The sequence below is a fragment of the Acartia tonsa genome, chromosome 4 (assembly GCF_053477335.1).
Source record: "Acartia tonsa isolate MP-2025a chromosome 4, ASM5347733v1, whole genome shotgun sequence".
Taxonomy (NCBI): Eukaryota; Metazoa; Arthropoda; class Copepoda; order Calanoida; family Acartiidae; genus Acartia; species Acartia tonsa.
In genome coordinates, this window is record NC_137263.1 from 33,860,625 (window position 1) to 33,876,382 (window position 15,758).

At 33.3% G+C, this 15,758-nt stretch overlaps 5 protein-coding genes across 5 annotated transcripts in view; 1 reads left to right on the plus strand and 4 right to left on the minus strand.

Annotated features, from left to right (window-relative positions):
- The window catches only part of LOC145316890 (uncharacterized), a 256,014-nt gene that overhangs the window by 142,419 nt on the left and 97,837 nt on the right, over positions 1-15,758 (minus strand). The window lies entirely within an intron of this gene.
- LOC145316891 (uncharacterized) overlaps positions 1-15,758 on the minus strand; it is a 212,543-nt gene that overhangs the window by 98,950 nt on the left and 97,835 nt on the right. The gene's annotated exons all lie outside the window — the stretch shown is intronic.
- On the plus strand, positions 1,158-8,937 carry LOC145316896 (MFS-type transporter SLC18B1-like). The gene is made up of 11 exons (XM_080157710.1): positions 1,158-1,562; positions 2,128-2,375; positions 2,785-2,854; positions 3,075-3,162; positions 4,903-5,004; positions 5,806-5,902; positions 6,439-6,581; positions 7,069-7,191; positions 7,339-7,515; positions 8,025-8,128; positions 8,585-8,937. The coding sequence occupies exons 1-11, from the start codon at positions 1,479-1,481 to the stop codon at positions 8,705-8,707; spliced, it is 1,359 nt and encodes a 452-aa protein (XP_080013836.1). The 5' UTR covers positions 1,158-1,478; the 3' UTR covers positions 8,708-8,937.
- LOC145316900 (uncharacterized) lies at positions 8,882-10,687 on the minus strand. The gene is made up of 4 exons (XM_080157716.1): positions 10,514-10,687; positions 10,074-10,136; positions 9,660-9,761; positions 8,882-9,115 (listed from the first exon to the last, which is right to left on the minus strand). Exons 1-4 carry the CDS (start codon positions 10,544-10,546, stop codon positions 8,882-8,884), a joined length of 432 nt encoding a protein of 143 aa, XP_080013842.1. The 5' UTR covers positions 10,547-10,687.
- Positions 10,822-14,810, minus strand: LOC145318305 (uncharacterized). Its single transcript, XM_080159614.1, has 7 exons — positions 14,510-14,810; positions 13,877-13,939; positions 13,182-13,304; positions 12,717-12,787; positions 12,262-12,333; positions 11,761-11,872; positions 10,822-11,202 (listed from the first exon to the last, which is right to left on the minus strand). Exons 1-7 carry the CDS (start codon positions 14,801-14,803, stop codon positions 11,071-11,073), a joined length of 867 nt encoding a protein of 288 aa, XP_080015740.1. The 5' UTR covers positions 14,804-14,810; the 3' UTR covers positions 10,822-11,070.

Here is a 15,758-nt window from a genome sequence, read left to right on the forward strand (position 1 = left end):
TTGTAGCGAAGGATCTCGCTAACCGCTGAATCGATCGTGTTCTACTTTACAGGGTAGCTTCTCATAGGTCCCGGGAAGGTTTATAACTATTTTCTTGGGGGGTGGGACACCCCCAACCCCCCTAAAAAATTAAAAATCCCCCCACCAAAAAACTAAATTTTTTTTTCTTTTTAAAACTAAAATTAAAATAGTTGGGTGGACTACCCCCCATCCCCCCCCCCAAATATAATTTTTTTACATTGTTATTTTAAATCTAAAATACAAAAATTTTGTTTGATCAAACCTCTTGGGGCCCAAGCCCCTAGAGGCTAGGGGCGATGCCGCTAGTAATATATATAGTACATATCCATTTAATTAACTAATTTGATTTTTGACATGAGACGACCTTTTAAATTTGGAGACCATATTTACATATTTTACATCAAGTAAGGGACGCAATAGTTATCTATCGCATCGTATTATAGACAACGTTCCGCGTATATAAAAATGAATTAAATATAAGATTAAATTCTTGAGATTTTTCAGTATGACTGAGAACTTGTTCCAATCCAGCGAATATAAATCGGTTTCGAATCCGTACTGGAATAGTTATTTCTCGCATCGTATTATAAACGGCTTTCCGCGGATCACTATATAGCATGCATTTTAAGTATGAGTTTACCAGGTGATACGCCCCAATTATTTCATTACAAACAATAAAAAGAATAGTTATTTCTCGCATCGTATTATAAATGGCTTTACGCGGATATAGAATGTACAATTATGAGATTAAAACCAGTTTTTTTAGACCCGAGGTGCCGAAGGCACTGGGTAAAAAAATGGTTTTAATCTTATAATTGTACATTTTTATATTCGTAGAAAGCTGGATATAATTCGATGCTAGACATAGTTTTTTCGTATGGATGAGAACCGGTTCCTATCTACCGGATTCGAATGAATACGAGAAAAGACATTATTACACCGACTTTATACCTATATACCTAAAATAAAAAATATAACGTAAATGAAATTATCTTAACTTCTACCTGCAAGCATTCATATTAAAATTATTACCATTTCAACGAATAAAAACATTTATAATTGTTTGAAGGAAATCTTTTAGAGTTGGCACCCTTGAAAAAATGTACTGTTCTGATTTAAATGTACGGAGCTCCTTTGTGTTTATGTTTCCATACGTTCAGGCGGTTGCTAGGCATAATATAATAACTTTTTAAACGCCAAAAGAATTATTTTTCAATCTTAACATTTCATTATTAAGCAGAACACACTTTGAAATTGTATTGAAACAAGGGTAAAGATAAGATAAAAATATAATTTCATTAATTTTTACATTTCAACATTAGTGTTAGTCATTGTGATCTTATCAACGTGAAAAAAAAGTTATAATACTAAAACTTTCCTTAAAACGTGTTACAAAATTGATTAAACTGAAGCCAAAACTGTATTACCGCTTGATTTACGCGTAACGGATTTGTGTCATGGAATTCGGACGCAAACAATGGGAGCTGATCATCCTCTTTTGTGCGGTTTATATAACTTGGGGACTTACAGACAGCATACAGGTCAGTTTTTACAGTAAAACTATTTGAAATTTTTCATTTGGACTTCAATTTGTCAGTGTTTCTGTAACAATGTGGAATTTTGTTATGGATAATGATATGAGATAGGGTTGTCGGCCCTATGATTGCGGTGTAAAGCGACCATTCGCTCAGCAGACAACCAACCCTTTGATTGCACGACCTTTGTCTAAGAAGTCCTATCTATGCATGGTAGTGAGTTGCGCCTGTTTTGGGCCAAGGCATTCCCTCTACTCTATTTATTTATGTCGCGCATCTGACATAGCAGCAGTAGGAACCATTTTTAACGTCTTTAGTTATGACGCGGTGTCGGACCGAGATTCAAACCTATCACCTTCCCGAAGACGAGCGGATGCGATATGTGTTGGCCGGCGTAATTATACCTATATTTTTCTTGGGTCTATATTTGATTGTGAATTAGTATTTCCTGTTAACGTCTTAAATGTTAATTTTAAAATCCAACGATGTATTGATAACAAGCGTACAAGGTTTGATGATATTCCTTTTAGATGAATTGAATTAAATACCTACTTTAGAATTATTACTCTAGGCCCCATTTTATCCAATCGAGGCTGAAAGTAAAGGCTCCACCCCGTCAGAATATGGGGCCGTGTTTGGTATCATCCACCTGGCCATGTTCGTGTGTGGTCCCCTGTTTGGTAAATACATGCACAAGCTTGGCGTCTACAGAGTTTTCATATTTGGAGTGCTGGGCACAGCTGTCTGTGGCTGTGCCTTTGGTTTCCTCACCTACTTGGACAATACCTGGGCCTTCCTGGGATGCTCTTATGGGCTGAGGTAAGAAGAAATGTGGATTAGCATTCCATAAACACAAAATTTATTTAGTCCCATTTATTTAAGTGACAAAACTTAATAAGATTACCATGTCTCATTCAGGAGCAATATCCCCCGTTCCGTGTTTGGAAATAAATTGAAAATAAATGTAGGGGGGAAGAGGTTTCGTTTGTTTGTTTGTTTGTTACTTTAGGTTAGGTTATACTTAGAAGCCGCGTAGGTATAGGTCTTGTAGGGTAATGCTCCCCAATTTTTGATTTATCATAAAATAAATGGTTTGGGATACCAAGCAATTAAAGGGGGGGGGGGGGCAGTGTATGTATATTTAAAAGGCTGTTAGAATAATTAAAACTTCAGATTAACTTTTCACAATCACGCAATGACCGTAAATTCAAAGTTCCTAAATATTCAGGTTGTTAGAAGGAGTGGCTGAAGCTGGGGCTTGGTCATCGGTTCTTACCATTTTATCTGTAGAGTTTCAGGTAAATTAAATTACCTCTCTTGTCAATTGTTAGTAGCTAGGCTATTCTATAACTCACTTTTTCCGTATATACATACGTCCATCTGCTGTCACGGCTAAAGGGAAACGTGGTTTTCTAGGCGCCTTTTAAGAAACAAAGCTGACTTTTTAGAAGTAACATTCCCAAGACTATTATTTTATGCTTCGCTACTTATGGATTTTATCATCCTTGTATTATTTAGGATCATGTGACCTATGTATATTCCTTGACCCAAGCTTCCTTTGGATTTGCTGAAATTCTTGGTCCTTCGGTTGGAGGATTTTTATTCGAGGAAAATTACAATTCTTTATTTAGAATTTATTTTAGCATATTTTTAAGATTTTAAAAAAATACTTCCCTCGGCTTCTATTTTTTCTCTGAATATCACTATTGGGACTTGACTCGCTTAAAAAAATAACACTTTTATCTGGTTTAAGCTTGGAATTTCTTACAACAGTTTTTGAGTATCTTCATTGAGGCGGAAGTGACACTTTTTAAAACCAAATTAAAAGTCAAAGGAACTTAACTAAATAAAGAATTACAGCTCTAAAATTTGGCATGGCGGTTGCTTTTAAGAGGTATAATATGGAACTGTGAAGAAACTGTGACAGAGCCGCCGATCCCACCAAAAATCGGCGTTTCCCGCCAAATTTGTTTTGCCTTTTTACGCCAAATTAGATAACTTTCAATCATCTTTAGATAGACTTTTTTTCATAAAAATTTCCCTCATATTTTCACTTGAACCTTGCGATTTTTTTTATTTTGATATATTTGAAATATTTAAAGCGTGAAGTGAAAATATAAGATAAATTTTTAAGGAAAAAAAAGGTTCATCTCAGATGATTGAAAATTCTTTAATTTGACGAGGAAAGGCAAAAAATTCGACGGTTAACTGCGGTTTTTGGCGGGAGCGGCAATTCCGCTGCGTTTCTTCACAGTTCCATATTGTATAACTTTACAGCAACTGCCATTACAAATATCATAGCTGTAACTCTTTATTTAATTGAGTTCCTTTGACTTATAGTTTTGGTTTCAAAAAGTGTCACTTCCGCCCCCTGCCTTTAATTTGGATCACAGCTAAGGATAATAAACTTTAACTGAATTCATTGTTGAAATATTATTTTGCTTAAAATCTAAAACTCTGGCATTTTCCTGATTTAGTAGATATTTATGTAGATATGTGCAGATGCAACGAGTTTCTCCGTACTCTTATTGTTGGTATCCCTCTAGTCACAAATAGATTAATCAAATCTCCTCTCCCACATCCCCCCATTCAAATTCCTTTTGATAAAGGTTAAGGTGAATTGCAGGGTTTGGAAAGAAAAAAATGTTTTTTTTTATCAAGGATTTCAAAAATAAATCTCTAATCTGAAATCGTTTCTTTTTAATAATACTAGCGACTAGCGGTTACGCAGCTAGCACCTAGGGGCTGTCTATTCGAAGGGTCATATTGAAGCTAGAAAAAAGCCTAAAACCAAATATATTAATATGAAATCGCATAAAACCACCACAGGACCTATGTGAAGCTTAACTAAAACTGGACCCTGCATTCTCCATTTTAGTTTTAAAAAGAAACTATGGTAGGCAATTTTAACAGGGGCGATTTCTATTGGGAAGGTTGAGGTACTCTCCACTGAAATAGTTATTAATCTTTACTGGACCTAAAAGAAGCTTAACTGCAAACGGTCCAGTACAGTGGTTGTTAGCAAGATCTTAAGCTGCAGACAGTTTGAGATCCGGTTACATTTTTCCATGCAGTTTCATTACCATTTGTATTATGTAGATGGATTTATAATTTCTTGGATCTTACACTAGATTATTATGTTCTCTAATAAAGTGTAACTTTTAGCTGGCTAATATAACTATCTTCCCCCCCAATCCACACCCTTAACCTCCAATAAGTGATGTCCATGTTAGCAAACTAATTTATTGTCACAATATCCATGTATATTCTATATCAATTATCATATACTTAAACTTAACAACTAATCTTATTTCTGATTATTATGATTAAAATTGTAAATTTTTAAAGTACGGAGGATTTCTTTTACCCTTTGAGTTTTCTGGAATACTTTGTTTTGTTGTTGGATTCCTAATTATCTGCCGTCTACCTTATCTACTTACAAAACTAGGTAAAACCTATTTTTATTAATAAAGCTACTATGCAAAAATATATGTATATACTAAGTATTACACCAGATTTTCATGTTCTCTAATAAAGTAAAAACTCTCAGCGGGCTAAAATAACGATACCCCCCATTAACCCTCTTTACCCCATCCCCTCCCGTCCTAATGAAAGATCTAACTGACCAATCAATGAGTTCCATGTTATCAATCTAAATTGACGACAATTTTTCCCGTGCTATAAAATCCGTGTATATTCTAAATCCATTTATGCACTTTTTTGGTTTGTTTGTAACTAATAATTTTATTGCTTTACGCAAAGTGCCTTTTGGTCATTGATAACCAACCTCCCACCATCATCCTTTTTTTGAAATAAATTGTAAATTAGGGGCTTTTTTTGTTTTACCTTCTCTATACTTGAAATTTTATTTTCAGCAATATAATATTTCATTGGCAACTACAACTTCTTTCTAATATTTATCTACTTACGTTATGTTTCCAAAGGATTTTTGGATCATGGAAAGAAAACGAATAGTGGGTTTCGTCATATTTTCACAGTAACTTTTCTCCTATTTCTAGCCCCTGCGGGGCCAATTTCCTAACCCTGCGGGGGAATCATTAACATTTATCGAACCTACCTTGACGAAGCCTGATACTTTTTCTTTCCATGATCCGAATGTTAATTAGTTTTGAATTGCACTTGCTTATTTGCCCACTTTTTTATATTGCCGAATTTTCATTTTGCTGTACAAGTAAAAATATTGAACTGTTAAAAGATTCTTTACTTTTAATGCTTAATAATGTTGTAGAAAGTGAATCTCTTGAGACTGGGGGAGCGGTGAGTGTTGAAAAGACTAAAAATGTGGACAATGCTGATGAATCTACCATGTCAGAAAATTATGCACAGTAAGAATATTTTTATGCCTTGTCTACTGGAAAAATCTTATTATTTCTTCTTTTTCAAACTATTCAATTTTTTTCATTGCTTTCTCATCATTTGTATAGATCTATGGTCATAGTTATAACATCAGATTTCTGATTTAAAAAAATATATAAATTAATTTCCACGGAAAAAGTCCGAGATAGCGGTTTTCCGCGACAACCCTTTTTAACCACCTCTTTTTTTGCCAACTAATTAAACATTTTTTTCATTTAAAAAGTATTTATGTCAAGACTATGGTAGACCTTGACTTTTTAAACTCTTACAGCCCTATACAACAGATACCAAGTATATCAAAGAAAAATTGCCTTTTATCCCTGAGGGTTGGCGCTTAACATCATATGATCTCGTTTGTGCATATAGTGTCCTTTCGGCGTTCTTGTCTTGTTTTGAAGTCTAGGAAAACATAACTTAACGCATTAGAGACTTTCCCCTTCATATTTCAAAACTAAGACTTCCTTAAATATAAAATTTAAAGTTGAATTTATTTATTTTAATTTAGGATCTTGCGAAGCAAGATGGTGATTTTGTCCTTGTTGGGAACCATGTTCAGTGCCACAGTCCAGGGTTTCCTAGAGTCATTTCTGGAGGAGTATCTCAAAATATTTGGCCTCTCTGTCACTCAGATAGGACTCTCTTTTCTTTGTAAGTTCATGTTAATAGCTTAGAACCTGCAACTGTGATGCAGCGAATCTGCTCGTCGTGATTGGTTCGAATCATGGTTAAAACCTTGCTGCTATGTCAGATGCGCGACCTTGATTTTACTTATTACCATGTACAGTTATAACATCAAGACAACGTTCGTTGATCTAGATCTGCGTTGTTATTAGCCACCATCAGGGGTATTTTAGAGGTATCGTTCAGATGCTATGATAGTACGTATTTGATGGACACTTAATTAGAACGGGATTGGGACCTCGGATGCGATGAAGTTCCCTTCAACCTTAATAAATATTTTCCCGCTTCTTTTTGGGGTAATTACTCTTAAGAGGGTTGAGGAACTCTCCCTCACGAACAACAGAATTATAAACCGTTCCTGAACCTATAAGAAGCTTCACTGTAAAGAAAACCGTATCGGTTCAGCGGTTACCGAGAGCCTTCGCTACAAATCCCATAATTATATTATATCTAGGTATGAGTGTACCTTACATGTTTGCTACTCCAATGTGGGGTTGGTTGGTGGATAAATACATACAGCCCGAGATAGTCAACCCTATTGGACATCTCACTATAGCTGCTTCACTCCTACTTATAGGTAAATATATTAATAAAAGAAAAGAGGGGACACGAGCTATATGTAACTCTCCCATGGGGTAGGGACCACCAGCTGACTTACAATTGGGTATTTTGAATATGATATTTCTTCTTATATCATAAAATATAAACTTATTCTCCTATTTAGGTCCTGTAGATTATATTGGTCTGGTGCCGAGCTACTTGATCACCACCATCGGTCTGGGTGTGGTGGGTGTGGGTACTGCTGCCACCATCACATCAACCTTTGCTCTCGCACAGAAACACGCACTTCTCGTTCTAGGGGAGGGGTCTTCCACCGAAGATTATAGCTCTTTAATCTCAGGTATTTTAAAAGTTAAACTTTTCCGGAATCGCTTCGAAACCGATGGATATCCACTGGATTAGAACCGGTTCTCAGCCATACTGAAAAATCATGTATAGCATCGTATTAAAGACAATTCTCCACGAATATCAAAACTGGTTTAAATCTTTTAATTTTTTAATTTTTCGCGGAAAGCTGTCTATAATACGATTCTATAAATAACTATTATACAAATAGGGTCCGTATGTAATTGAAATTTGTGGTTAGAATTGACCAATCGTTTTTAAACTTTATATGAGGTCCCATCCATATTTTAGTAAGTTCTCTTTTAAATTTCTTTCCAGAAACTTATGGGAAAATTTAAACATCTTAAAACGCCCCCTCTTTAAAGAAAAATATGACAGGAATCCCTTTTTACCTCTAGGTGTGTAATCTCTAGTTTTTTAAAATTACTTCAAATAATCTATTAAAGAAAGATATTTTAAAAAGAAAATTTTAATTTCGTTAAAACGTTGGTTTTTCATATTTAGGAATGTGGACGTCAGCATTTGCCCTTGGAAATTTTATTGGTCCCACAGCGGGGGGTCCCCTTGTTGACTGGTTGGGATTTACAGGAACCACACCTATTATTCAGGTAATATCAGGGAATAGGTGGACGTTGGGGTGATAAAGTCCCCAAAGTTATCTTATTAGTTGCCTAACTAATTAGAAGACTTTTGTTTAATACATATTGGTTTATATTTCTAACAAATAATTTTGATTTACATAAGGGTAATTTTGTTTATCATACTTTTTTTAAGAACAATTGTTTGTAAGATATAATTATCCTGTTCATATGATTTTTTGAAACTTTTATTCCTAGGACAACAAGGTACAATATTTTAAGCGAGGCACCATATAATAAGGTTCTAAAGATATAAATATGTCTTTAACCAGAATCCTGTATTTTCGCAATTTTGCAACAAGTACACATACACTTTTTTAAATCTTTTAAATTACTGCTTATTAAGTTTTGACACTCTACTGTTCATGTTTGTTTGATTTTAGAGCTTTGCTTTTCTGAAAGTTGTCATCCTTGTTTTTATTCTAGGTGTGGGCTATCATTATGTTGATAGGTGACTGTCTAGTCTTAGGATTCTCTGATTCTAAAAACCTGTTTGTTAAAAAGAAAAATAATTCAAGCAAGCCTGAAATTTATCAACAAATAGATTGATAAACGTTGACAATTTTTTACCACTTTAACTACTGTACAGAAACCTTCATTCTTAACTTTAATATTGTGATCCAATTTATTTAAGACTATAAACTATAATTTTAATAAAATGATATAACTATGTAAGTAAATTGTAAATATAAAATAAATAAAACTGCTGTGATATATTTTATTTCATCTAAGATCTGAAATGTACAAATTATCATAAATAAACTTTTTTAACACATTAACTTTGTCTTTTTCATTGTTAAATTGTTCATTATCGATGATGATAAGCTTGATATCACCAGTCTTGTTACGGGTGTCCATGTCTTGAGCAATGATAGGTCCATTGTAAGTGATGTTGCTTCTATTAATGTCTGTGTTAGTTATACCTATCACAGGTACATTACTATCTTCGCTTATTATCTGAAATAATGGATATATTATTGTACAATTGAACTTAATAAAACATTTGATGATATTTCGTCAGAAAATGCTTAACATTACAATTTTTTTTCATATAAACTAAGGTAAAATTAAATTTTTTAAAATGATATTAAACATAACCCTAGTATATTATCCAAAAAAACATATTGAAGGTGCTTAGAATCACTTGTTCTCGTTCGTGCATAGTCTTCTTTAAACCAAAAATTAGTCTTCTAATAATTCCTTCATAAGTTGGACGGATTATTTTGTTTACAGGTAAAGCTTAAATTGGATAGTAAAAATGGATATAGAAAAGTTGTTGTCAATTTAGGAAGCTTACATGGACATCACTTATTGGTCAGTTTTTTATCCAGTAGGAGAGGATGGGGTGAATGATTGGAATTGTTATTTTAGCCAGCTACAAGTTTCACTTAATAAATTTACAGTTTTGTTAGCCCCGAGGTATGGCTGACAACTGGTTATAATCCAGCGGATATTGATTTGTTTCGAAGCCATACTGGAAATTATAATATTCCTTCTTTACCTGAAATAAAGACCACAGCTGAATGTATCCATCTGATTTAAGGCACAGTAGAATATTGTCCTTCACAATTATACTTTTCAGACAAGCTTCTCCCGAGGGATACTGATTTCATAATTTATTTTTTAAAGCGAAGCTTTCCTAAATCAGGGATAGGCCAGTCCGTCCGTTATATTGCGCCTAATATTATTAGAGCAGTAGAGAAATAACTAAATAAATTCGCAGACCAACTTGTAAAGGTTTCGTCTTTTGGGCTATTTTTGGAGCAGCGCTTAATGGTAATTACCATATTTAATTGGCCCCTCAAATATTTTGTTTACTTAAACGCTTTGTTCGTGTCAAACTCCAGTTTATACTAAATCGTATTTTCAATCTTCCAAATCCCTTTTGTAGATAAAATATTTTAAAAATAATTTCCTGTTTGGTATTAATTGTAGCAATTATTGTCACTTTGTTAACATCCCATAACTCAACATCTCCCTAAATAGAAAAATAAAGTTTTAAAACTTGGCCAATGTGTATTTAGTATAAGAGCATTTTTTTATGCCCATATAAAATACTTTGTTTTTAATGTGAAATTTTGATTAGAAACCAAGCACCTTGACCCTGCTAGGTGCAGTAACCTACACTACTTTAGCAATATTTAAATTTGCATCTGATATAGCAGCAGAATTTACAATACAAGATCTGTCAGTAGTGGACGCAAGGATTCAAACCCGACACATTAATTACGTTATTAGGTAGCATGGCCTCGAGGATAACAATACTGGTTTTAATCTTTAATAATTTTTGTATGTTGATATCCGCGGAAAGCTAGTTATAATACGATGTAATTAATAAATATTAAGTTTATTTACCTTGTATCCAAGGGCAAGTAGAGAATGATGCATATCAATGCACTGTATAGATTCTGATGTTAGAATTTCTTTTTCGGGAAGCTTCTTTCCAGTCTTTGGACAGAAAAAGTACACTGCATAATTGTATTGTAAATCATTTCAAACTTTTGAAAAATTACTCATCATATGTTGTTGTATCCTGATGCTAAGAATTGGAAAACTAGCAAAATGTAACAAAAGGACTAACATGTGTTTTTTTTATTTAACAAAGACCTCCCCCCCCCCCATCAACCCCTTCCCCCATACATTTGGTTTTTCTAATAGGCGACGCTACTCTTTAATTTACTTATTCATGTATATATGATGTATATCAGTCCTAGTTTGTAATTCCAGTTTCACTGCAAATTGGAATGTTAATTTATGGTTTCAAAATTGTAAAACCACTTTCTCTTATTTGGTGACTTAACAACTATGGGTAAACTAAATATAAACTAGCTGTGTCTTAACCTTTCAACTAATAGTTTAAATCTACAGAAGGGATAAATTTATTTATCCTAATGGGGGTGGTGTACATTAATTTATCGTTCATTATCATATTCCTTAGGATCCTTCCCAAGATTACAATGATTTCCTAGATGTGCAGAATAATGTTGTAGGATATATGCAGCAACAATAAAGACCTCTCCTATTCTTATAAAGTCTGGAGTACCCTGGCAAATAAAACAAAATTAAAGGGGTATAGTCCCTTTCACAGTAGATTTCCTCCTACTTCTAGCCCCTGCGGTGCCAATTGCCTAACCCTGCGGGGCAATCTCCTAATATAACCTATCAAAAGCCACTGTGAAAATACGGTGAAACGCCCCTGAAGAGTCGTTGTCACGAAAGGGACTATACCCAATTAAAGTATGAAATTGTTAATAATCTAATATTTTTTTGTTGAAGAAACAGTATATAAATCGATATATTATTACTTAGATGTTGCATCAGATTTTCATGTACTCTGAATAATAACGTGGTGCTCGCAGCTGGCTAAAATAATGTTACCCCAACCGCACCTCTTCTAATGCATGATTGGGAGACAAATAAATGAGGTCCATATAAGCAAGCTAAATTGCCGACAAATTTTCCCCTTCAGATATTCTCAGTAAATCAGAAAATATAAAACCATTTCAAGTACAAAACAAATCTTATTTTAAATAGAGGGAGTAAGATCACTTATATTTGAAAACCTAATCCTTCAAGAAAATAATTGCAATAAATTTAACTACCTGTTGAGCTAGAGAGGTATTGTACATGAACTGAATAGATTTATGTCCAAACCAATGCCACAAAGAAAGTCTAAACTCTTCAGATACACACAATATTCGGTCGGATAACAAACTAAAACACAAAAGTTTTAATGAATATTTATTTGGATGTAGCTTACCAATATTTGAAACAGTTGAAAAGATAAAGTGAGTCAAATAACATATGGCAGTTCTGGCTACAGGAATCTTTACATAAAATTTAATACATCATTAATTAGTAAATAAGAATATTGAAATTACTTTTAAGTAATTTTCTGTTATACCCAAGAATATTAACACAGACAGCCAAAAATAGTTAAAAGAAAATCTGGTCTTTTAATCTTCTTAAGAATTTCCATACGTTTAATCTTATAAGCAGCTGACTTTATACTGTGGACTATTCTTTATTAGAACAAAAAGCTATCCATTACAACGCAAAGAGGTCGGGCAAATCCTACTTGTGAATAAGCCACTCTTTCATACCTGACTTGGAGACAAATTTCTCCTGGATATTTGAGAACTCTTAACATTGCCCAGGTTTCTAAACTCCAGATTCTAAACAAGATTAGTTTTCATAAAAAAATTGACCCTTATGGAAAGAAAAATATGTCACTTTTTTTCGTGTATAAAAATACAAACACAATAAAACATATAGAAAATAATTTTTAGTAAAAAAGCTATTCTATAGCTCAGCTCGATCCTATTTAAAATAGAAGACTAAAACTTCTTGTCAACATTGTCATAATTAAAACATCCATAAATGTCGGCTTTGTGGCTGCTTTTATATTCTTCGCATATTTCTCACTCGATTTTGGTTTAAGAAGGAGAAATTTTAGACAAATCCTGTGCACGCCATTGGTTCAATCCATTATTAAAAACTTATTTGATTGCTGCACTGTTATGGTACGAAATTATTGTTGTTTCTAACTAGTTGCTACCTGATATCCGAAGATGCAGAAGCCAGATATGGTCCATGACCGGCCAAGCTACGAACTTCCTTACGATGTCCCTAAATTTAATAATCTAGTTGGATGTGTATTGTGTACTCAAGGTTGTTGGTGTATCGTTTATGATTTTCAAAATAGCGAAATCTATTTCTACAAGTTCAAGAGAGTATCAAACTGGTCCTAAAAAGGATTCAGGCCATTTGTACAAATGGGTTAACCTTACTCCCGCCTAATATTTAACTAAAATTAATTAGTGCATCGCGTATGAATCCTTCACCATATTCGTAATATAAATTGGACTTGCTCCTGCAATGCTGTTTAAAACCCTACTCAACCTAACCTGAAGAAGAATCTGAATAACGCTTTAAAAAAATTTGATTTGGGGGAGGGTCAATGTTTGGTGGGATCAACTAGCTATTAAAGTGATATTGCTCGAATGCACTTTAAATAGCTCACCTCCAAAATTTTGATTGGTTTGTTATGTTTAGTTGGTTGACAGAGTGTCCAAACTCTGATTGTAGAATCTGTCATCCCAGAGAAGAGGTAGTTGTAGTGGGCAACCATGCACAGGATGTTAGATCCTGCACACAATACAACAATACTTTGGTCTGTGTTATTAAGACAAGTATATGCGTACCGCTCATTTTAACATGGAGTTCGTTTTCTGTAAAGCTTAGGATTCCTTAAACTGCCTTTTAAGTATAAAATATTTTTCATGTGTAGGTCATCTTCAAGTCAGCTTCAAATTTGCAAATTTTATTTACTTTTACATTACACCAATTACCATGCAATTCACGCCACTTACGAAAAACAGCTTTGAAACCTGATTTTAAGGGATAAAAATATATCCCCTATATGTTTTAGTTTTTCAAGTTGACCTCTTTTGTTTATTTATGAAGTATAGGCATAGAAAGATTAATAAAATTCTATTAAATGTAAAACAAAGTAATAAAAAAAGTTTTAAACTTTCAACAATCTATATTTTATTCCGTGATTTCTTATTTGTGTGAAGATATCAAATGAATGAATTTATTATTACTTGGATCTTATACCAGATTATCTGTACTATAATAAAGTGAAACGTGTAGCTGGCTAAAATAACGATCAACCATCAACCTAAATTTTATATCCATTATGAACAAAGTATTGATTCCTGTGTAAAGTTTCTTGGAAATAATTGGAGCAGAAACCAGCTCATCCAAGGAATCCCAGATCTTAAGAAATCAATTATTATACAAAAGTAACAAGATGTATATCTGTTTGTAGCGAAAGATCTTGAAAGCCGCCGAACCGGTATGGTTCTTCTTTACAGCTTTTGATATATTATGCTAGCTCTTTTTACTATTTAAGGAGAAAGGACCTCCACCATCTCAAGAGAAATTGCCCCGCCCCTATTTCTTACATTTTCTTTACAAAACTAAAATTAAAAACCAAAGTGGGGAATCGAATTCCCCCCCCCCCTTTCCCCCAAATGCCCCTTAAGGCCTCTTAGGGCGTAATAACTAGTCTATCATATGAAGTTGTAAGTTTTTTTTGTTTGTCCGTTCAGATCTCGCTAACCGGTTGAATTCTCAATTTTATGAAATTCTAGGGATTGTTTTTATCTACTTTTCTATCCCCTTCGTATACAGAACCACTATATGGCATGCATTTTAAGTATGAGTTTACCAGGTAATACGCCTCAATTATTTCATTATAAACAATAAAAAAGAAATTATATTACTTTCTTACAATTTTTGTCATTGTAACATTTACCTAATACTAACTAACCAAAACAAACTTACTTTTGTACAAATATCCTCATACAGTTTTTCCCCTTGCCCCTCCGTTTCATAATCATTTTCTTGTTCATTCAATAGTTTATTCCATCCATTCAATTCACTCAATAACTCAAACTTTAAATTATTTTTAAGCTTTTTACAAAAAAATCTTTTCCAGATTTTATATTTTCTTAAGTTTTCATTCCAATTATAACTTACTAAAAAACAATTTTTGATTGTTTTTACATCAAGAAATGTGAATATTTCTTCTATAATAAAATATAAATTTCTATCATATAATTCTTTTATTATATCCATTTTTGTTTATAAATATTGGCACTTTAGTAAATTCAAAAACCAAAATTTGTCTGCTAGAAAATTTGTGTCTTTCACATATGCTTTCTTGTGGTTTTATTGTATGAAATACGATATTGTAGACATTATTCCAGTAGAAAGTGTGTTGGAATTTCCATTATTCCATAATTTTATGCATCCATCCCAAATAATATTGTTCTAAAGTTTATGATCAATGACAGCATGGCCCTGAAATCTTCTTAATTAAATTTTGAAATATTTTTTTTGTATGAACGTAAACCAACGTTTTTTTTTTAATGGGGACCTCTTAAACCCTGCCCTTTACTCTTTTAGACATTTTTATGATGGATTTACTCCCTTTGCATCTGGGGGCTTTGTATTCAGCAGAGAGGGGCTAAAACAAAAATACTTATTCTGAATTTTTTTTTAAATTAACGAACCAATGTGAAGCTTGCCAAATAAAGAGATTCCAATCGGGTTAGTATTTGAGTATTTAGATCTTAAGCTTCAGACAAAACACCTTTACTACTAAGTTTCTAATTTTATTTTCGTCGAGAAAGCAATAAGAAAAACTTAAAGTTAAAAGTTGTTAGTAACGTAAGCAGTTTTGGAAATTATGTTATGAAAAACCATGCGATAAATATTTATTAACTATTGTCTAGTTTGAATAAGGATTAGAAAGGATACAGAGATAATAAAATCGAGGTTATGAAAACTCCCGGCGATCATTAGAGGTCGTTGGTCCCCCTCCCCCCGAAATATACACATTCCTATAACAATCTCATCCCCCTCCTTTCCTCTTCACAGTGAAACATTTTATGAAATAATTATTTCTTAATTTTGATATGTAATTTCAAAAGTGACAAGACGGAAGATTATTTTGACAACAATCAAATTTTGACGAACTACACGGGTTTCTCCAATAAGATATGGACAAGAACTTTTATTTATCGCTTCG

Bases quoted from the DNA above. Each gene is read 5' to 3' on its own strand.
- LOC145316900 (XM_080157716.1), bottom strand. From the start codon at position 10,546: ATGCATCATTCTCTACTTGCCCTTGGATACAAG. The intron at 10,137-10,513 runs GTAAATAAACTT...TTTTCTATTTAG, and splicing joins TACTTGCCCTTGGATACAAG to GGAGATGTTGAGTTATGGGA. The intron at 9,116-9,659 runs GTAAAGAAGGAA...CCATTATTTCAG, and splicing joins AGCTGTGGTCTTTATTTCAG to ATAATAAGCGAAGATAGTAA.
- LOC145318305 (XM_080159614.1), bottom strand. From the start codon at position 14,803: ATGGATATAATAAAAGAATTATATGATAGAAATTTATATTTTATTATA. The intron at 13,940-14,509 runs GTAAGTTTGTTT...TGATTTCTTAAG, and splicing joins ATGAGGATATTTGTACAAAA to ATCTGGGATTCCTTGGATGA. The intron at 13,305-13,876 runs ATCAATACTTTG...TTGTGTGCAGGA, and splicing joins CCAAGAAACTTTACACAGGA to TCTAACATCCTGTGCATGGT.
- LOC145316896 (XM_080157710.1), top strand. From the start codon at position 1,479: ATGGAATTCGGACGCAAACAATGGGAGCTGATCATCCTCTTTTGTGCG. The intron at 2,855-3,074 runs GTAAATTAAATT...TGTATTATTTAG, and splicing joins TTTTATCTGTAGAGTTTCAG to GATCATGTGACCTATGTATA. The intron at 7,516-8,024 runs GTATTTTAAAAG...TTTCATATTTAG, and splicing joins TTATAGCTCTTTAATCTCAG to GAATGTGGACGTCAGCATTT.